Source organism: Polypterus senegalus, chromosome 11 (assembly GCF_016835505.1).
Source record: "Polypterus senegalus isolate Bchr_013 chromosome 11, ASM1683550v1, whole genome shotgun sequence".
NCBI lineage: Eukaryota > Metazoa > Chordata > Cladistia > Polypteriformes > Polypteridae > Polypterus > Polypterus senegalus.
The window spans coordinates 100,040,355-100,062,079 of record NC_053164.1 but is presented as its reverse complement, the minus strand read 5'-3'; the positions used below and the strand labels follow the sequence as shown (position 1 = coordinate 100,062,079).

The following is a 21,725-nucleotide window of genomic DNA, read 5'->3' as shown; positions in this document are numbered from 1 at the left end:
TTTATACATTGTCACAAATCAAATTTATTGTAAGTCGTAACATTAAACTTATAACGTTATACCATGTCATCATTTAACATGTTGTATTTAGAAGTCGTCTATCAAATTTATGGAAATGTTAACATTTCTCAATTTATTCTATATGCATCATTTAATGTCCGAAAGAGACACAGCCTGATGCAAAGATTTCACAAGACGGTCATTACTCGTGCATGGATACAATGGACTGTACACGATTAAAAGTCACACATGCAAAATATACAACTTATAAAATGTTGACAGTAAATACCTATGCAGCAAACTGTAAACTTCAACACTAGGTAGGACAGATCGACGAACAGTTGGTAAGCTTCGAGAAAAGTTGCGTAATTTTGGTCTGCGCATGCGTAGTATCTGTGAGTAGCTCATTTCGATGGGTAGGATATTTCGTTAGAACACCGGCGTAGACCTGCGGCGACGTATGCAGCACTAGCTTTGCAGTTGGATATGTGATTTTTCTTCGCCGGAACTGTGTCGTCTCGGGTGCGGGGATTCATTTCACCGTTGCACTTAACTCCGCATGTTGCCTCCTTCCCATGCTGCTGTTGTCATAGTAAGCCTGTCGTGTTTCATTTTTCATGAGCTTATTTTGGTGAAGTCTCGTGAAACCAGCTTTCTCCTTTGTCTTTTTATTTACCTGTAGTCTGAGAATGAAGCTCTTGACTCACAATATGCTTACCTCTCACGTTAAGGGAGTCACAAAAGGTTACCCGCTGTTAATTAAGGTAAGCTGATGAGTGGTTTGAGAATAAGATACAGTACCTTTATTCATCTAAGGTAAAATGGAACACTTCTTATGCTGAAGCTTTTACTTATGTTTATTCATAGTAGAGTTTCAGTACAGCAGTGACTTGTTTAAATCGAAGTCAGCGGGGTAAACGTCAGAGAGGACTGTATAAATTACGTACCGTAGACGCAGCAGTCTACGTGTGAAGTTATCGGTTGATAGCAAACACCCGCAGGTACAGTGGCTTGGGATATATTATATAAATATATATAATGTATATGTATATATTATGTATGTTATACAATCCAGTTTTTAATAGCGTACAGATTTCAAAATGGTGCGGATCAGCTTCAAAATCTTGGACACCTGTGACAGATGAGTTTTATTTGGCTACGTAATCGAACTGATTAACTTCACATTTGATTACAGGTGATTTGTACGCTCTCTTACTGTTTGTATGTTTGCTTTCCGGCCTCTGATTATTGTGATTGCAGTTTCCATTTCCCATTCAAAAGACTTAAAGATGCTCGGTTAACTGACTTGATACTGGCGTGGAATGAACATGTCTCTGCTCTGTCATTGCCAAGCACCCTATCCAGTGCTGGTTCTTGCCTTGTGCTCACTGCTGCCATGAGAGACTCTGATTTCATGTGGCTGTGAGCTGGATAAGATGGTAAGAAAATGATCAAGAGCGTTTAGAAGAATTAAAAAAAATCTTTTTATAAAATAGTCTGCCATATTGGGAATTATGCTAACTGTGTTTTTTGTATAGCTGTCTTCACTGAGTACAGACTTGGGAGTACAGCAACAATTTCACAGGTAAAATACAACCACCAAATTTATTGATGTAGCACAAGACAAGGAAAGAAAAGTTTACAAAAAATAGAACTATAAAAATAAGATTAGGTAATACTAAATAACAAATAATAAAGCAAGGTCTGATGGCCGCAAGGAGAGAAAAAACTAAACAAAACAAAAAAGAACTCATTACCTGTAAGCCATAATCAACAAAATGAAAATAAACACTTGAAAAATATCACTCTGTGTGTAATGAATCTATATGATATACAAGTTTCACTTTTTGAATTGAATTACTGAAAAAAATGAACTTTTCAGCAATATTCTAATTTATTGAGATGCACCTCTATGTTCTTACATTTCCAACTTACTACTCAACTAGTACAGCTTGTACGTAACTTATTTGTGATTCTACCATATTTTAATTTCTTTCCTTACTCTAGTCATCTAAGAGCCCATCTTATTTCAGTTTTGGGTACTTGTGTACTAAACAGATGGACAAATTCATAATATATTAACAGAAGTCTACATGACCATCATCATCAAGTCCTTCCAAGTAGTGATGGGAACTCCGGCTCTTTTCAAAGCTTCGGCTCTTTTGGATCGGCTCCCTTTAAAGAGCCGGCTCTTACGGCTCCCAAATGGCTGTTCGTTTAGTATCACTTGGATGCTTATATTTTAGCCTAATTAAGCAATTATGAATGGTTTGTGTATAAGCAATTTCTTATTCATTGTTTTCAGACATTACGTATTTTTATGCATTTTTTCCATTACAAAAAATACACCGTTACTATTATTTAACATTTTAATAAAAGCTTTAAATGAACAACTTAACGCAAAACCTCAGCAAACAAATAAAGGCCAATCTCAACAACAACACAACACTATGACTCTTTGAATAAAAGTTTTTAGGCCAGGAACATACATGGGGTTTAAGGCCTGTACAAAAGTTGTAAATCCAATGTCCTCCACAATGGAAAATGGTTGAAAGTTGCTATCAATCATTTTAGCCAGCTCCTCATCGGCGCTTATTTGTTTGTCTGGCGTCATTTGTTTTGGAATAAATGTGCTTATTTTGGTTTGAACTGAAGACTGTGTTATACCTGCAGTTTTCGGTAAGACAGTGGATGCTGCAGCAGAAGTACCTGTCTCTTTTCCAGGGTCAGTGGATGGCAGGAGAGAGGGCACGCTCTCCTCCAGTTGCACGGATGGGTGGGTGGATCTTATAGCCTATGTCTGTGCAGGTTTGTTGTTGACCCTGCTCTAACGGATATTTTCATATTACAAATTCTGCACTTAACTTTGCAGTCTCCAATATCACTTAAATTCAGCCAGATGCTGCTTCTTTTTCGTCTTTCACTCATTTCTTTACTCTTCTTTTTTTTCTTCACGATGCGCTTGCATTTAAATCTGGCTCCTCATCTGTCGCATCGACAGGTACACAGAGCGACAGTGTCGCTCTGTGTACCCGGCCTGTACCAACACTCACTGTCTTCGGAGCATCAGCCCCCCTTCCTTCTTTCACATAGTGGTACGATCCTAGTCCTATGTGTCGTTTGTGAACGAGCCGGCATTATGAGCAAATGTTCTGTGTGCCCATATAAATAAAGTCCCGTCCCTGCCGAATGGATTTTCAGCAGAGCTGAGCAGGAGCGGCTGAAGCTTCGGCTCTGCTTGACAGTCATCGGCTCCTCTCGTTCGCTTCAAAGCATCGGTTCTTAGAGCTGGCTCGTTTGCGAACGACACATCACTACTTCCAAGAGAACCCTAAAGACAAAGAGGACTGTTTCATTTATGTTAGGTAAAATGCCCAGAGGGGACTGGGTGGTCCCATGGCCTGGAACCCCTGCAGATTTTATTTTTTCTCTCCAGCTGACTGGAGTTTTTTTTTTTTTGTTTTTTCTGTCCTCCCTGGCCATTGGACCTTACTCTTATTCTATGTTAATTAGTGTTTTCTTATTCTAATTCTTACTTTGTCTTATTTCTCTTTTCTTCATCATGTAAAACACTTTGAGCTACATTATTTGTATGAAAATATGCTATATAAATAAATGTTGTTAAAAAAAAAATAGAAATTTACAGAAATTGGAATATTATAGAAATACATACGTACCATTGTTTTGATGAATTCATAACATTTATTGGGATAAAAAATATAGAAATATAAGGTTTCCCCCTACCCATTCTAGTGTTGGGCTCCGTGGGGGAGGTTTCACTGTTGTCTGTTTAGTACAGAAATTACCAGTTTTGTATTTGAGTTAGTTTTTCAGGTTTATGAGGAAAGGCTTGATCTGTATTTTCTGAAGTTCTACAATGAAAGAGTGCATGATCTCCAATATGATTTACTTAATTCAAGGCTTTTTTAAATAGGTCAGTGTCTCTTAATAAGTCAAAAGTGTAAACTGAAGAGAAAAACTAAATCTCTTCATTTTTACCATCAGTTCTATTTTGTTTTAGTTACTTTGGCATTATTGTCTTTTTTATTCATTATTAACTGTAATATTTTCACTGCTAGTTCTGGCTTTGGTCTTCGTTTTCATGAACCTTTATAACCCTGTACCATTCATTGATCACTAACTGCTATTCAACAGCATTGTAAAGAACTTTCAGATAAGTAATGATATCTCAGCAGTGACTCAAAAACCAAAGACCAGATTTTCTGGAGATGTTCATGACATTAAAAAAAGGACCAGTTTTAAAAATTTTCGCTATTCAGTTTTTAATACTATGATTGCTCGTAACATGGTAATTTTTCTTTGGGGATATCATAGTATTTTCACAAAATACAGAGCTAGAAAAGAGCTTTAAAACAATGTGTGCAAGTTATATTTAGGGAGACATAGCCAGTCAAAGTCATAATTGCCCCACCCCCAAATTATTAGTTTAAACTTTGTTTGATTAAATCTCTCTTGATATTGATTCAAGACACATGCAATGAGTTAACTTATATGACCAAATCAGCACACCAAGATTTGTTAAAGTCCATGACGATGAAGTCCAAAAGTGTGATGATTTGACATGGAATTACCCAAATTCAGTTAGAGATTTGGAAAACTTGGCCAATTGGGCACTCACCCCCTCATGGACATTCTACTTTATTAGTTTGTGCTGGGCAGTTCCATAATGTAATAGAATCTTGACATTCTTCTATTTTAAGACTTTTAGTACTCCTTCTGTATTTCCTACCGTGGTGCCACTCGGCTGGAAGTAGAGCAGTGGCACCACCAAGTGCCAGAGCAGGGTTTTGATATGATATACTTAGTTAATCCCTGAGGAAACACCAAAAATAGAAACAAAATAGAGGGTGATTAGTAATAGGTCAAAAAGAGAAATTCAATACTGTAGAGGAGGATTAGTAATAGGTCTCAATGTGATTTTTTTTTTTTTTTTTTTAAAGTGTGGGTAAACGACAAACAGATACAATATACATATGCATCTCTGTTCAGGATATGTTATACTAAAGAAGTGAGTCTTTAGCTTGGATTTAAATGCTGAGACAGAATGGGCATCTCTTAAGCAGGCAGTTCATTCCACAGCCCTGTGGCCTGTACCTATGCATAAAAGCTTGACTTTGCCACTATTGTAAAATACTTGAATTTTTCAGCGGTCCGGTATCTTGATATCTTAATGTGCACTCTGGTTTGTATGTAGTCATGAGTTTAAATAAGTACATTTTGGCAATTTTAAAGTTTTAAGTATATGAAGGATTTTGAAATCTGCCCTAAGTTATCCAGAGGCCAATGTAAAGCCTTATGCACAGAAGTGGAGTTATGTGGTCATAGTATTTAGTCCTTTAATGTTTCTTGCAGCAGCAGCATTTTTAAGTAATTGAAAGCTGCATAAAGAAGTTTTAACACCCAGTGAATAACACATTGTACTAGTTAATTCTGCTGCAAAGAGTTTCATAATTTTTTAAGATATACCTGGAATTTCTCAAACATTGTGATTTTTAAAGTGAGAGTAAAAGTACATTGAGAATGCTTTTCAAGTACTTTAGGAAAAAAAAGATAATCCGATTTTTAGTTGTGAGGTGCATTGAAATCTGGGATCTTATTTTGTCAATTTTATTGTTATTGAAGCTCATAAAGTCTGTACTGCTGATGTCTGTAGGTCATTTGCATTGCAGTCCAAAATTCCCCACTAGTCAGATTAGTGACCGTTCTGAAGAGTACAGGAGGATTATATGTGTTATTATCTATTTGTCTTAAATAGCAGTCAAAACATGCCATAAATAGAGCTTTTTCTATACTTTTTAGCACTGTTTTCTATGCAGTTTGGAAGACTTGCATCATTGTTACTATCTACCTACACTCCAGTTGTTGACATTCTAATTGAAGAACACATGTGAATTGTCATAAAACTAAGTTTTCTAGCATTTTTTTCTAAGAAATGGCAAGTCCATCATTGCTCTTGATGCGTTTCTTTTTTCGGCTGCTCCTGTTAGGGGTTGCCACAGTGAATCATCTTCTTCCATATCTTTCTGTCCTCTGCATCTTGTTCTGTTACACCCATCACCTGCATGTCCTCTCTCACCACATCCATAAACCTTCGCTTAGGCCTTCCTCTTTTCCTCTTCCGTGGCAGCTCTATCCTTAGCATCCTTCTCCCAATATACCCAACATCTCTCCTCTGCACATGTCCAAACCAACGCAATCTCGCCACTCTGACTTTGTCTCCCAAACGTCCAACCTGAGTTGACCCTCTGATGTACTCATTTCTAATCCTATCCATCCTCATCACACCCAGTGCAAATCTTAGCATCTTTAACTCTGCCACCTCCAGCTCTGTCTCCTGCTTTCTGGTCAGTGCCACCTTCTCCAACCCATATAATCTAGCTGGTCTAAGTACCATCCTGTAGACCTTCCCTTTCACTCTTGCTGATACCCGTCTGTCACAAATTACTCCTGACACTCTTCTCCACCCATTCCACCCTGCCTGCACTCTCTTTTTCACCTCTCTTCCACAATCCCCATTACTCTGTACAGTTGATCCCAAGTATTTAAACTCATCCACCTTCGCCAACTAAACTCCCTGCATCCTCGGCATTCCACTGACCTCCCTCTCATTTACACACATGTACAGTGGGTACGGAAAGTATCCAGACCCCCTTCAATTTTTCACTCTTTGTTATATTGCAGCCATTTGCTTCAATCATTTAAATTAATTTTTTTCCTCATTAATGTACACATAGCTCCCCATATTGACAGACAAAAAAAAAGAATTTTTGAAATTGTTGCAGATTTATTAAAAAAGAAAAACTGAAAGTATTCAGACCCTTTGCTCAGTATTTAGTAGAAGCACCCTTTTGAGCTAATACAGCCATGAGTCTTCTTGGGAAAGATGCAACAAGTTTTTCACACCTGGATTTGGGGATCCTCTGCCATTCCTCCTTGCAGATCCTCTCCAGTTCTGTCAGGTTGGATGGTAAACGTTGGTGGACAGCCATTTTTAGGTCTCTCCAGAGATGCTCAATTGGGTTTAAGTCAGGGCTCTGGCTGGGCCATTCAAGAACAGTTATAGAGTTGTTGTGAAGCCACTCCTTCGTTATTTTAGCTGTGTGCTTAGGGTCATTGTCTTGTTGGAAGGTACACCTTCGGCCCAGTCTGAGGTCCTTAGCAATCTGGAGAAGGTTTTTGTCCAGGATATCTCTGTAAATAGCCGCATTCATCTTTCCCCCGATTGCAACCAGTCATCCTGTCCCTGCAGCTGAAAAACACCCCCACAGCATGATGCTGTCACCGCCATGCTTCACTGTGGGGACTGTATTAGACAAGTGATGAGCAGTGCCTGGTTGTCTCCACACATACCACTTAGAATTAAGGCCAAAAAGTTCTATCTTGGTCTCATCAGACCAGAGAATCTTATTTCTCACCATCTCAGAGTCCTTCAGGTGTCTTTTAGCAAACTCCATGCGGGCTGTCATGTGTCTTGCCTCTCCTCAGTGTGTGGAGACAACCAGGCACTGCTCATCACTTGTCCAATACAGTCCCCACAGTGAAGCATGGGTTGTGAGTGTGAGGACCTGTATTCAAGTGTTAACAATTTAAAAAAATAATGATTCTAATAAAAGCAAAATTATCAAGTGACCCAGTAGTTCTTTAAGCCCACTATGTACTGTACCCTTAGAACCCCCTGGTTCCAGTGCATGATTCCAGTGGCCAAAGCTGCTTGTGTTTTTTTTTTTTCTTTTCCATCATTGGTGGGTAATCAATGTGCACCTTTTTAAAGCCTCTACTCAAGCTAACAAGCAAGTCTTCGGGATGCAGGGGAAACTAGAAAATTAAGACCTTGGAGATTTATATTGTGATGTTTTGCAATCAGATTAGATGTGGTCATTCTGCTACTCGTATACCCCCATATTTTAATGTATAGCTTGTATTTAGGTTGTTAATTTTATAACAGAAGCCGAATACTGTAAATAAGAATGTTGTCAGTTTTCGTTCAACATGTTTGACTCTTACAGACCACTAGGTGGCAGGTTGTGCTCTGGCCTAGATATTGTTGACTATTCCAGGCCATTTCAATGAGGAGTAATGTGTCAGTAGTCCTCTTCATGAAATATTAAGGTAAGTGAATTGAAGCTGAGATGCCAGAATAAAATAGCACTTCCACTGTGTGCTTTGTTATCTTAATTTTATGTAATTGGTCTGATCAAGAAGCTTAAAGTGCTACAGTTTATATTTAATATTATCTCAGAAAATCTGCTACATGTAGTTAGAAAAGGATAATATTATGATCATGCAAGGTCATTCATAAAGGTTAAATCGCTATTTATAAGCATCGTTCAATCCCTTTATATACTGGGAGTGTTAGAGGATATCATGATAGTATGGAGGATAATAACGAAACCATCCCTAGAATTGGCTGCCAGGCCATTGTAAATATACATTTGAGGTGAAACTTTTCAACATTACTGCAGTTCAGATTGGTCTTTCCTTTTTTACAATCTATAATGAGTTTTAATATAGAAGTGTAGTGAAGCAGTTTTGGGTGTGACTGGTATGAACTGTTGAGACTGACATTAAACTGTAATTAGTTTGTATAGCATAACATTCTCAAACCTGATGGAAGAGAGTAATCAAAAAACATCAGGTGCAAGGTAAGAACCAGTTCATTGTGGGGCCCATTCACGATACATCACACAAGACCTCTTTAGAGTCAACTGAGCTGCATGACTGGGGATATGAGAGGAAAATCCATGGTGACATTAACTGGGCATGGGAATTTGAACCCAGGAGGATACTGAGCCTGTGAGGCAGCAGTGACACCATAATACCCCTGTATAAGGGAAATACTAAATGAGTGTGCTGCATTATATGGGGGAAAATGTGTTCTAAAGTAGCATATAAGAAGTGACCAAAATGGTCAAAATACTTGGTAAACGGGGATTCAGCCAGTTGAGGTAGTTTGTACTTGTAGTTTGAATATCCCACTGGGGATATCGGGAAGTGAACAAGGGCACAGTACTGGGAGTGACCTAGTAAGTTTGTCTCTCGACTTGCCTGTGAGTGTCTGGTACTTCTCTGAGGGAAATTGTGGATATTGTTGCTTGTTCACCCCAGCTTGTTGATGCTATGATCCTCATTAAGAAAAGCAGGGTGAAAATCACAGTGATGCTTCCCAAAATGTATCCTTACCAAGGTAATAAAGCAATAACAGTTCAGCTTGCCCAGGGTCTTCTACACAGTATTTGAGAGGCCTTGTTGGTAGCAGTTATGGCAATTCTTTAATTTTTTTTTTTTTTAAACAACTCTCTCCACTAAGTATGAGGCCATAGTGGTTACATACATTTACAGTTATAATACAACAGTAAAATAAAAAAAACCTTACAACATTTACATATGTGGACACACGTTTCAAGTTGAACACTAAAACAGAAGTCAATGTCAAAGTGTAATTATAGGCAAAGTCAAGCTAGTGTAAATTCCTCTTAACCTAAGAATTTAGATGTGAGCAGCTGACAGTGGTAAAGGGGAAAACAAATACACCACTTAATAATCCTGGGGAACCATTGTTCATTTTAACAAGAAAAAGTCTATAGGTTTGCTGATTGTGGCTAACTGGGAGTCCACCATCTCCTGTTCCTTTTATGTTATTTCAAAATTCTACATACTGAACGAAAATAGTGTGGTCAGGTTATGTGACATAACCTTTGAAATCGAAGGAGCAGCATCACGACAAAGTAGCCGCGTCACCAAGTGCAATAGTGGTGCAAGTGTAGGTTATATCACCAATGTATAACAGTCTTCACTTTTCATGATGCAGAGATCCTACTTCATGCTTTATTAGCTCACATCTGGATTAATTATATGCAGATCTCTGTCAAGTCTCGCGGTAAACTGCAATAAATGTGAAACAGTCAGGCATCTCCCCAATACCAGGAAATCTGCACATGTCGATCATATCCTTTTTACACTGGCTTCTTGTACTCCTTTATGTTGAATAAAAACCTCTCACATTTAAAAGCACTTGTTGGCTTTGCCCCTTGCTCTTCTTCAGCCTTATTCACCAGCTCGTTCTGTTTGGTTTTTTTTCTGTTCCCCACACAAAATTTTTGGGAGTCCTGCCATTGTGTGGCTGCTTCCAAACTGTGGAACACTCTTCCTAAGTCTCTCTCAGTTCATTTACATGCACATGCAAAACCAGGGTATGGTCAGAAACCTGGATTCTTAAAAACATATAATTACATGTGCAGGTACAATTCTGTAGTTATCCTTTGGCAAAACAATCCAGCATCATTGCAGTTCACAAAAAAAGATTTAACCATCCTCATTAGCTGCTGTGAATCCGAAAACAAGCATGAATCCTGTAATAATTTTTTTGTTTATTATAAATATGTTTAGTCCTTTCTGTGCTCTGAAGTAAGAAACATCCATCCCGGTATTGTATCCTCAACCTCAGCCATTGATGATTCATAGTATGAACCTGGCCACAGTTAACTGGAGCACAGGGTTTCAACATATCTGTAGCAGACAGCTGGACTGAAGCTAAACTAACATTGTATTTGTATTTCTGTTATAGGATTGCATGCAGCACACTCTTTTTTGCTTGGCTGTGTGACTGAGTCCTACAAAGGATCAGCATATCGGTTCTTGTGCTTCTTACCTTACACTGAGTGCAGATGAGATGATAATAAGATGTACATCAACATAAAGTTAGGGATTTCTGAAATACTTGGATTATTTCAACCAGGAGAAGGAATAATGTGATTGCCTGAGCATTTGTCTCAGGAAATTTATCATGTGGATTCCACCATCTTCTACCTGTTCCTGGTGAAAGCTTGTGCAAAACTAACACACATGCAGGCTGACAGGGAGCAACAGACATGTACAGACTACAGTCTCTAACTGTAACCTTGTTAAGTGTTTATATAGCATTTTAGAAACCAGGCTTCTGTGAATAACCAGGTTATTAAAGTGCATTTAAATGCACAAGCCTTACCTCCTTAAAGTCCAATCCTAAAATATCTATCTGTTCACACAATATTTACCATTCCTTTATTAAGTCTTAACAATTGTTTGTGCTTGTAAATTTCTGATGAGAATTTTAAGTTATTTATACTTTGTTTATAGTTTATCACCTATAATATTTTGACTGTGTTTCAATTTGTTGATTTGTTTTTGTATAATGATCTTGGATTTGAACAAATACAACATAATGGTCCTGGAGAAAGTTGGAACAAGAGTGGTTAGTTTCATTGCAGGACTATGTGGAATGTGCTGTGTGGAGAGATTTGTATGCTGAATTGAGCCCCCTCTTTTAAGCAGTTTTTGAGGAGGCATGGTCTAGCATTTACTTCAGAAACGGGACTAGAATAAGCAGGATGTCAGTCAACTTCATCAAGGGCATACACATACTGTATATTGGTAAACATCATTGAAAACATTCTCAAAGAAAATTGTTTTAAACATTTGTTTGATTTCTAAATATTGTTACCAGCTACGTTTTACTCCACACAGGTGCTGTGATAGGGTCTCTGCATGGTTTGAGAACTTTTGTCACTTCTTGCTTTTTAGTTCAGTTTTTCTTTCCTCCGTCCTTTGTTTCAGTTCCACTCGTCCATCATTTATTCCATTTATTGGATTTCTCAGTCAGACATCTCTCAGTCCAGCAGACCATTTGTCTTAGGGACAGTTGTAGGAAAGACAGCTCCTGCCTCTGTGGAAGTGTCAGGGAATATATATTGCTTCACAAATGTCTGCTGGTCCCCCCTCCTGCCCCCACCCAACTTTCTGTCCCATCTTGAACTTTCTGTGGTCGGGATATTTACAGAGCTGGGAAACTGCTAAGCACCTGAGGAGCTCCGGCCAGATCTTCTTTTTCTAAATACCCAGCATTATAGGAATTACACAGGAGTAGTGTGAGTGGGACTTGCTATGCTAAATTTTTTCTCAATTCTATTACTGTTTCTATTTGTTCCTTTTATGGATAATTTTAATAAAAGACGTGAACATAAAAAACAGAGCATCTCAAGTTTTTATAGTCTACTTGTTTAAAAAGTCTACTTATTTAGACTATGTGCCTTTTCTCCTTCTTTAGGCAACAGAGGTAAAGCTTACTGATGTCGATTTCAACTCAGAGTTTGTCTCGCGCATGATTCCCAAAATTGAGTGGAGTGTTCTTGTTGAGGCAGCAGACACTGTAAGTACTAAATATTAATTTCGTGTATATTAATAACTATTCATTGTATTAAAATACTTGCGATCTCAATTGGACAGTAAGTTGTTCAAATCTTCTCTAGTTCAGAAGCCATTATAAAGCCAATGGTTATTTTAAAAATTGATTGGTAGAATTGATTAGATTAAAATGAGTAAGATTATGTGATGAATTATACAGTATATGACATGCAGGTTTTAAGGATTATTTTTATTATTTTATAAAATGTGCTGTTTCGATTGTGTTTTGAACAAAAATATCAACCGATGTAATAGTCTACTAGTGGAAAAAGTTAATGCACCCCTGGATTCAGAAGTAGATTTTTCCCTATTTAGCAAGAATGACATCTTGTAGGTATTTTGCATAACCTTCCACCAGTATTGGACACTGACGCCGTGATTTTTGATTCATTCCTCCATGCAGAATTCCTTCAGCCCTGTAGATGATTGTCGGGTTTTGTTGCATGTCCTGCCCATTTCATACCTCTTCACAGCATATCAATAATATTCAAATTAGGGCTTCGAATAGGCCTGACTGTAATCCTCAATTTATTCTCTTTGAGACATTCTTTAGTGGGTTTGCTAGTGTACTTTTTGATTATTATTACTGTGCTAAAAGGTTCATTTATGGTTCATCTTCAACATTCGGGTAAATGGCCTCACATTCTTCTCAAGCTGATTTTGCTATGATGCAGAAGTCATAGTTGACTCAGTGATTGCAAGCAGCTGCATTAAACCCAAACCATAATATTTCCACCACCATGATTCACAGTTGGTGTGAGGTTCTTCTGAAATGTTTTCTTTGGTTTGCCTCAAACATATCTGCTGTTTTCTGTGGCCAAACTACTACTATCTTTAATTTATCTGTCTAGAGCACATTGTTCCAGAAGACCTGGCATTTATTTAACTTCTTGTTTAATCTCAAAATGTTGTCTTGCTCTAATGTTCTTTTAGAACAGCAGAGGATTTTTCCTGGCATGGCTTACATACAGGTCAGATTTGTGTAATATTGTTCTAATTGTAAATGTATACACTTGGACTCCAACCTTCGCAAATGTTATCTACAGATCCCACAAGGAAGTTTTGGGGTTCTCGGAAAGTACTTCTAGTGTCAAATTGTCAGCTCATGGACTAACTTTTCTGGGCTGGCCAGGAGTCACTTAACATAGTCAACACATGCAGACTTTCTGGTGAGAAAGACATGGTAGCACCTTTATCATCTTCGACTGCTGAAGAAATTGATTGTCCAAAAGAGTCCTGAAATCCTTCCACCGCATGGCCATTGCAAGCGTATTGTCAGGATGCATCACCACCTAGTATGGAAATGGCTCAGAAAAAGGCTACACAGCATTGCAGAGAATAACACTGCCATCCCTACAAGACTAATATATATAATATATTTAAAGGTACACTACCAAAGTAGCCAGAATCACAAAGGACTCTCCTCTCACTCTGTGTACAGCCAGTTTAAATGGTTAAGATCTGGCAGGTGCCCTGGTTGCCTCAAGTCATGAACAGAATGACTGAGAATTTGCTTCATTTCCCAGGTGATAAAAATAAAAAAGGGTTATCTTGTCAGACCGCCATCAGAAATGTAAAAAATAGTAAATCTATTTTTTATGTTTCAATATTATTATTTAGTAATTCTTTAACAATTGTTGCACCTCTAATTACTTGAGTATTTTAATCTGCACCTTTTAAATGTTTAATATATTTTTAATTTTATTGCACGGTAAGGCTTCTCAATGAGCTGCGTTTACTGTATAACCCCGTGTGTGTATCTGTGACAAATAAAATCTAACACTCATGTTCCTGCAGAAATTAGCAGTCTTTTGAAGTCTGCGTCACTTGTAGATGATTTTCATTACAGTGGAATGATTGATTTCAAATAATTTGGCCATCTTTTTAAATTTTTTTCCAGAATCAAAGGCATCTACAACCTTCTTTCTGTGGACCTTAGAGTGAGCTTTTGATCTTGCCATGATGACACCACACATGTCCATAGCAAAGAGAACACCAGACCCTAGATATCTGCAGTTTAAAGAACGCCTGTTCCACCTGAATACTCCCTAAGGAGGTTCTAACCATCACACCTAATTTAGAACACCTGATTCTAATTTTATGGATTTGAAGTCGTGATAAATATAGGGATATACAGGTAAAATTCCATTACAATGAACTCCCAGGAACTTAAAAAATATTTCGTTGTAACGAAAATTTTGTTGTAATGAGATTCTGTATTTGTTACTATAGTGCTTTGTTTAACTTGTATCCAGGCATTTACAATCATTTCAGTAGCTTCTTTCGCATTTATTTTAATCTCCTCCGGCCTACAAGTTATGCTGATGATAATTATTCTCAGCATTTCCTTGCAATAATACACTTTCAGGGTGCGAATGATGCCCAAATCCAATGGCTGAAGCGCTGCCATGCAATTGGGTGGGAGGAATTCAAAGCGAGCATTATCTAAATGAGGAAGCATGCTGTGGGCAGCACAGTTATCAGTCAGGAACCAAATCATTATTTCTTCTTCATATTGTGAGGTTTCTGGACTCTTTTGAGACCACTGCCCACCCAACGGGAACGACACGCACAAGTGCGTCCTGAAGCGCGATTGCAGCGTCTGTGGAAGATTGTTTGTCCGTTGCTGGGGCAGGCCAAGAGGAAGCTCACAGCGCTGCAGTTAAGTACCAGAGAAGCAAATCATAAAAGATTGGGGTCATGCTATAAATCCCTGTCTTGCACCCCAAAACATGAGGCTTAGTCTCAGTAGCAAAACCAGCTTTATTCAGCTTGAAACAGGAATGGCACAGTTATTTATTGTAGGGTGATCTGCCACTCTGCTATACACAGACACAGCAGTCAGGTAGGGTCGTGGCCAGATCAGTGACCAAATAATCCTGTCATCTGCATTTACAATGTACGTGCTCCTAACCTTGCATCCCCCATCTTTTGTGTTTACTTTGGCGGAGAGACCAGCATATCTGTGAGCCTGCTATTGCCCCATACAGACACGGAGATCTGACTTCGGGACACTCTTTGCCGTGCTGTTTAGTTGGGTGAGGTCCCAAGAGAGTTTACAAACCTCACATTTTCTTGAATGACTGCCGCATTAATAGGATTGTTTCTTGAACGAGCATCACTGAACCAAATAAAATGGCTTTTTCGACGTCTTCAAATGCAGCAGTTCACATACGTTTGCAACCCGAGATTTTCCTACTTCATTTGCTCTGTCTTTCAAAAAAGTTGACAGTGTGGATGGCGAAATTCCGAATTCGATGGCAACGTCTTATTTCTTTTTGCCGCAATCGAGAGCTGCAAATAATTCGTTTTTTTTTTTCTCTAATATGAACTGTTATCGTTTTTTTGTGTCTGCCGTTTCTATAGGAGGGAGACTATAAGTTAAATTCCAATGGATGTTTTTCAAATTTTGACAAGCAATAAGCAAAAGGTATGTCTGAAAACCACGGGAAACAAAAAAAGCAAAAAAAAAAAAAAAAGTACGAGGAAAGTTTGAAGAAAGAAAAAAAATTAGTGTTTCAGTTTGGGGATCGTTGTGCACAACTGAGCTGCGGCCATAGAACTAACTGATCTGTGGATGATTCATTCAGGCATTTCAAGGTCTTTTGTGTACTTCGTTGTAATGAAAGTATCTGCTGAATGTACTTCATAATAACGAGATTTCTATAGACTCGTGTCATATGGGGAAACAGTCGGGACCATAAAAATACTTCGTTGTAATGAAAATTTTGTTGTAAAGATATTTGTTGTAATGGAATTTTACCTGTACTTACTTTTTCCATGTGGCAAATCTGCATTTTTGTTAGTTTAAATTATAAGAATGACACACCATGTCATTTTTTGTTTTATTTGTTTAATTACACTACCTTTATCTGTAGGCAGAGTTTGGATCAAGATCTACTGTTATCCTGTTAAAATATATTTAAAAAGGCAACAGTTTCCATGGGGTGTCTTTTTTTTTTTTTTTTTACTTTTTCACATGACTTTAAACTTTATCATTTTCAGTTAAACTTGCATGCACTTTTCTAGGTTCCTCTGACTTTTGCTTGCCTTCTGATTATGATGAAATCAAGGAGGACGTGCATAATGGAAACTCGGGCAACCATCTGTCCATTTGCAGAACCAGCTTAAGCCAGACACCACCTCTGGGCAAAGACAGGAATAATTCCTGGACGGGGCATTGGGTTCAAGTGCATACACCTGTGCTCACTCATACTGGGCCAGTTAGGAGCTGCATATTTACCATAACACAGCGCTGGGGTTTGTGGGATTAAAACCAGAGGATCCAAAGAAAAACACAACACACACTTCAAAAAAATCCCTGTAGACACAGATGAATTGAGCATTTAAATATAGACTGGTGATGCTGCAAGGCCATTGTGCCACACAAACAATAAACATCCATTGTAGTTTCATCTACCCCGGCTGCCTTGTTTAGACAAGCAGAAAAACACTCCAGTTGTTAAATCCACCTCATGATCCCATTTTCTTGAAGTGCCTTAAAATAATTAAATCAAATAAAGGTCAAAGTCTGAATGGAATGGCAGTCTGTGAATATTAATTTACTGCATTTAACAAACTGAAACTAGACAAAGTATTTGCTAGATTCAATTGAATGTCTGACTTCTAGAGTCATTTGTGACAAATGCCCACACTCATTACATTGTCCGCGACGTCTTCATTATAGTTGTACCTAAAAAGGAGGAGAAGGTTAGGAGCGTGCACTGTTAAAGTATATTGCCGCACTCAATACATGACAAACCTGATGGAAAAGTTATTAAAGGATGACTGTGTGTGACCCTGTTTTCGGATTCAGCGGGTTAGAAAATGGATGGTTGGATGGACTGTGTGGGCTTTGCTAGACAAAGACTGGCAAAAGAAACCAGAACATGACATCATGCGTTTTACAAAATCAGGCTTAAATTTGGTAATGGAATTACCTGTAAAAGAAAATTTGATGGAGTAAGGTGTAAGATAATTGGAGCATTTTATTTTCCTCTCAAAACTCCCATTTTTGTCATCTGGCATTCCAAAATAAACAACAAACAAACAGAAAAAATTAGATGTTAAATTGTTTGCATTAAACTGGTGGTTGGTTCACTTAATAGGAGAGCAGATGTGGGAAACAACACTGCAGTAAGTGCAGAAGTTCATTCGAGCTTATCATGCATAGCTTGAAATGAGCAAAGAGGAATTTGACACGATCATAGTGAATAAACAGATCCTATTTTTGTTATTTCTAAAACATTTTATTTTGTATGTTTAACATTTGTGTATGTGTTTCCTTTGTGTTTTCATTTGAATTAACTTTGTACCCTGTTCCTTACTGTAGAAGAGTCACTCATGCTTTTAATTCAACCCAGTGTGACTTTTAAGCAGATCTGCATAACATTCTGAAACCTGCGTAACATAATTCAGTCTTATGGTGGCATCAGAGCCAAACCAGCAGCACTGGATGCAAAGCCAGAAACAAGCACAAAGTGAACCTCATCTACACACCTCCATTCACAAGGATGTCAGTGTTTGGAATTGTCAGTTAACCTATCCGGCCTGTCTTTGGGGTTGTGGGTGGGAAATTGAAACAAACACGGGAGATTATACAAACTCCATAGAACATCGGAGTATGGAGTACAAACTGTAGATATGACAGGCAGCAGCTCTATTCACTGTGCTGCCATGTCAGCCTGATCAGATTGAAAGTTTCTGAATTTTCTTCCCAGCTAGGACACTTGAATGATCTTCCCAGGGACCTTCCCCCAGACTATGAAAGCAGTGAGGACTTCCTGCGTAAAGTGCATCATGTGTTACTAGAGGTTTGTTGGTTTTGGTCTTTTCTCTGTTATTCCTAATACATTTTTGTTCAAGATTTTTATGACCGTATTGTAAATTTCAAGTTATAGTTGGGCAGGAAGAAATCGGAATAATAAAGTCTTTTTCTTGATCTATGAAGGTAATTCGGAGGAGTGTGCCGAAGTGATTTTGCTTGTGGATGTGCCTCATTTCTTAGTCTGACTTATGCTTTCAATGTGGCAACTCTCTTTATGTTTTAATTGCAGACACCTCTTGAAGTATAATCCAAAGTACCAAATCTTTTAAAAATGTATGTCTTTTAGTGTATTATAGCTGTTTCAGAGGCACCAAGTGCCTTGTCCAAAAACGTGATTTGAATTAGTAATTATTAATGATGTTAAAATAATAAAATCATAAAACTATACATGACTTTATAATGAAACTCCTTTCTGGTATTATTGGTTTTATTAGAGCACTGATCTTGATGTGCATTGCATTACACATTACCCTGCATATTTTAAAAGGGCAAGATGTGCAATGTGTCCTATTACTGATGAGACAGTTACCATTTCTGTTAAAATTAATAAAAGCTAATAGAAAAGCATTTGCCACACCTTCAGTTACCATAGAGGAGTCCTCTTTGCCCCATCAGCACAGAGGCAGCTTGGTCTTACCCTGCCTTTATTCACATTTGTCATCAAACTGTAAATGCTTAAATGATAAACGTAGTGTAGTCATGAATGCATTATCTGTCATTGCTTCAATCCTCTTTAAAGGTACCTTTTTGTATTCCACATTAGTAAGCCTTTCTCTTTGCTTCATGTTTCATTACAGGTGGAAGTTCTGGAAGGAAATCTAAAATGTCCAGAGTCGGGGCGTGAATTTCCAATTACTAAAGGTGTTCCTAACATGCTTCTCAATGAGGATGAAGTTTAAAGTAGTTCATATTCACTATATGCCCCCAGCTGACATACAGACTTTGCTGAACACTGCGGTAGTGAAATGGAAATGCCATAGGGGCGCTGCAAGGCCGGCTTCAAAATAAATCTTCAGCTGCTCCTGTTCCTTCTGTGGGTACTAAATGCACTGAACGATTATGGAATTTTAAAACCTGCCTCAGCCTGTCAGGCTTCAGACACACTTATTGATTTCCTTGTGTGTTTGTTTTGAGACTTGATTATGTAATGGAGTTACAGAAAAGATGTGTCAGCATGCATTTGCAAAAGAGGAGAGAAAATAGGTGAAAGTTAATAGCAGGATGTTAAAGGATTGGGCCATTAACTTTCACTTTTTCTCTCTCTCTCTATGTAATGTAATGATGACTTGGCATGTATTGGTTTTATGATGTTACTGTTTAGGTTTTTTTTTATGTGCAGTTTTTTTTTTATATATATATAAAATGAGACTCTAAACAAAGAATGGATTTAATTGCTAATAAACCAAGAACGTTAAAATTGTCTCAAAAATGTGAATTTGTAGATTAGGGATCATTGCTAGCTATGACGCTTCTTTTACAAAATTCAAATGATACTTTAAATCCTCAGGACAGGTAGGTAGAAAACTTGACAGGAACAAGGGACTTTTTAGGAACTCTGGGTCCCACTCCAGGATAATGAATTCATTTGTGATAACATGTAGCACAAGAGCTACTAGTACCTCATTGTTTTGGTGGTACTGCTGCATATTGAAATGACGTTAGCAGGTTTAACTTACAACCTTTATACGTCACCTATTTTACATAAAGGTTACAGATCCTATAGTGTAGTGGGAATGCAACACACCAAAGTGGCCAGTGACCACAAGTGGCCCAGGGCCTCCATCTTACTGGAACTCATTGGTTCCCGAAAACAGGTCGTATGGTGGGAAAGTAATTATAGATGGCACTTTATGATTCATTTGAACTATATTTTAAGGCAACTGCCAATAAACTGTTAAAAAAAGTTTAAAAAATGAAAATACCAGTAATCTCCTCAGAGAATGTAGAAGGAAGTGGAAAAAGGGAAGGTGACATCTACTTGAATTCTACTCACTGAAGTTACCACTGCAGTTAAAGATTCTGGGGTAGGGCTACTATATTCCCTTTACACGGCATCAGAGATGTATTTCAGTGAATGCAGAAGCTGCTGTGGCATCTGTGGTAACATTTCAGGCCTGTCTATTTGTATTAATAGTGTATGTCATTAATGAGATATCTGAGTAGATGCAGCATTCTGCAGCAGTGGCTCTTTGTGTTTTAGACTGAAGTCCACTTTATCAAAGTCAAAAGATATAAAGGGCCACCTATGGCCAGCAGCCATTCTTTACCATCAATTCCATTTTCCAATTAACAAATTCTTTATTTCTACATGTAAAAAATACTGTAACAACCTGGGGTGCAAATAGAAAGTGTTGGCACACAAACTCAATATTGAGTTAATAAGCCAGAATAGGACTGTTTATCGGAAAACACCTCCTCCATTTTAAAAGCCTGAATTATTTCTGTACTGTCAGGATGAACAGAATGAATATTTAGGACTCATTAGGAAGTGAGCCAAGAGTCAAAATATTGAGAAAGTCGAGAAAGAAATGGAGTGCCAAAATCCAAAACATTAAGCAAGATGGTTGTCCGAAAGGGAAAAGCGTGAGTTTTGAAATGAGAATAACAAAATTAGAAGCACACAAAGAAAGGCTTATTAGTTCTAGTAAAGTATCCAAATCACAGATAGTGACTGGAGCGTCTTGTATTTAACCTGTCATGTAAATGGCATCACACGTGGCAATGATTCGACCCATGCCGCCTACAAACCAAGAGGCCGCACTTGGCAACAAAACCCTATAGAAACCCAACACAAGCAGAACTCCCACCCCCCTCCAGTCTGTTTCTGTAATGAATGCTAATTCTTTTTCTGCATTGGATGTTGTCATGTGCAACAAAAGTCTGGCAAAACGTTCAGTTGTCATTGTCTTAGACCCATTCCAGTTGGCCATCTCAGTACAAAAGTTTAAGGAAGATGAGTAGGCCATCCCAGGGACCATGTGGTGCGTGCTCATGGACCACCAGTGATCCACGGACCACACTTTGAGAACCACTGCTATACGTGATCTATGGAGAACTCACCTTTAGTTTTATTATCATGTGTTGGTTTTCAAGCTACACATTTCTTTGTTGTCTTTAATAAACAGCAACATTTGTTCAAGTGGACTATTTCCTTAATATTTAAGATTTTTCAGTTTATCCCTTTCATTAAAATGATCCTGATAAGGTACATTTGGGAACTATTTAAAAGAGCTAACATTGCTGGTAAAAAGGAATGTTCATTCTATGATCTTCTGCTAGACAAGCAGATTTAGAAAACAAATCATGCATTTTTTTAAGAACTCTCTCTATTCTTAAGTGTCAAGAATTAAAGCATCATCTTTATTTGGAGACTGTTGGAAGTTTTTACTCTGAAGTAAAAACACTTTGTGGGAAAGTGGCAGAAAGAAGCCAGGTGGCCGACTGAACCTTCCCATGTGGCATAGTAAGGACCCTGGTTTGTACCTTGCTGTTTCTTTAGGAACTGATGGACAAGATCTATCTTGACTCTTGAAGAAGGGGGTGATGAGGGATGGATGGGTTTGTTTACTGGCATTGGGTAGAATAGCCCCTCAAGTATTTAAAAGCAGCTTATAGAGCAAAGGGTGAGGTGGTGGCAGCACTGGGCACATGGCAGGGA

At 38.1% G+C, this 21,725-nt stretch overlaps 1 protein-coding gene across 2 annotated transcripts; it reads left to right on the top strand.

Moving 5' to 3' along the window:
• The first annotated feature begins 458 nt into the window (after positions 1–458).
• Positions 459–21,206, top strand: trmt112 (tRNA methyltransferase subunit 11-2). Of its 2 annotated transcripts, XM_039769365.1 has the most exons (5): positions 471–592; positions 683–764; positions 12,104–12,205; positions 17,961–18,053; positions 18,865–21,206. In XM_039769365.1, the coding sequence occupies exons 1-5, from the start codon at positions 576–578 to the stop codon at positions 18,964–18,966; spliced, it is 396 nt and encodes a 131-aa protein (XP_039625299.1). In that variant the 5' UTR covers positions 471–575; the 3' UTR covers positions 18,967–21,206. The 2 variants fall into 2 exon arrangements, with proteins under 2 accessions (XP_039625300.1, XP_039625299.1); XM_039769366.1 differs by lacking the exon at positions 683–764 and having other exon boundaries at positions 459–592.
• The last annotated feature ends 519 nt before the right edge of the window (positions 21,207–21,725 follow it).

Coding starts and splice junctions, on each gene's coding strand:
- trmt112 (XM_039769365.1), top strand. Junction 765..12,103: donor GTTACCCGCTGTTAATTAAG/GTAAGCTGATGA, acceptor CTCCTTCTTTAG/GCAACAGAGGTAAAGCTTAC. Junction 12,206..17,960: donor TTGTTGAGGCAGCAGACACT/GTAAGTACTAAA, acceptor TTTTCTTCCCAG/CTAGGACACTTGAATGATCT.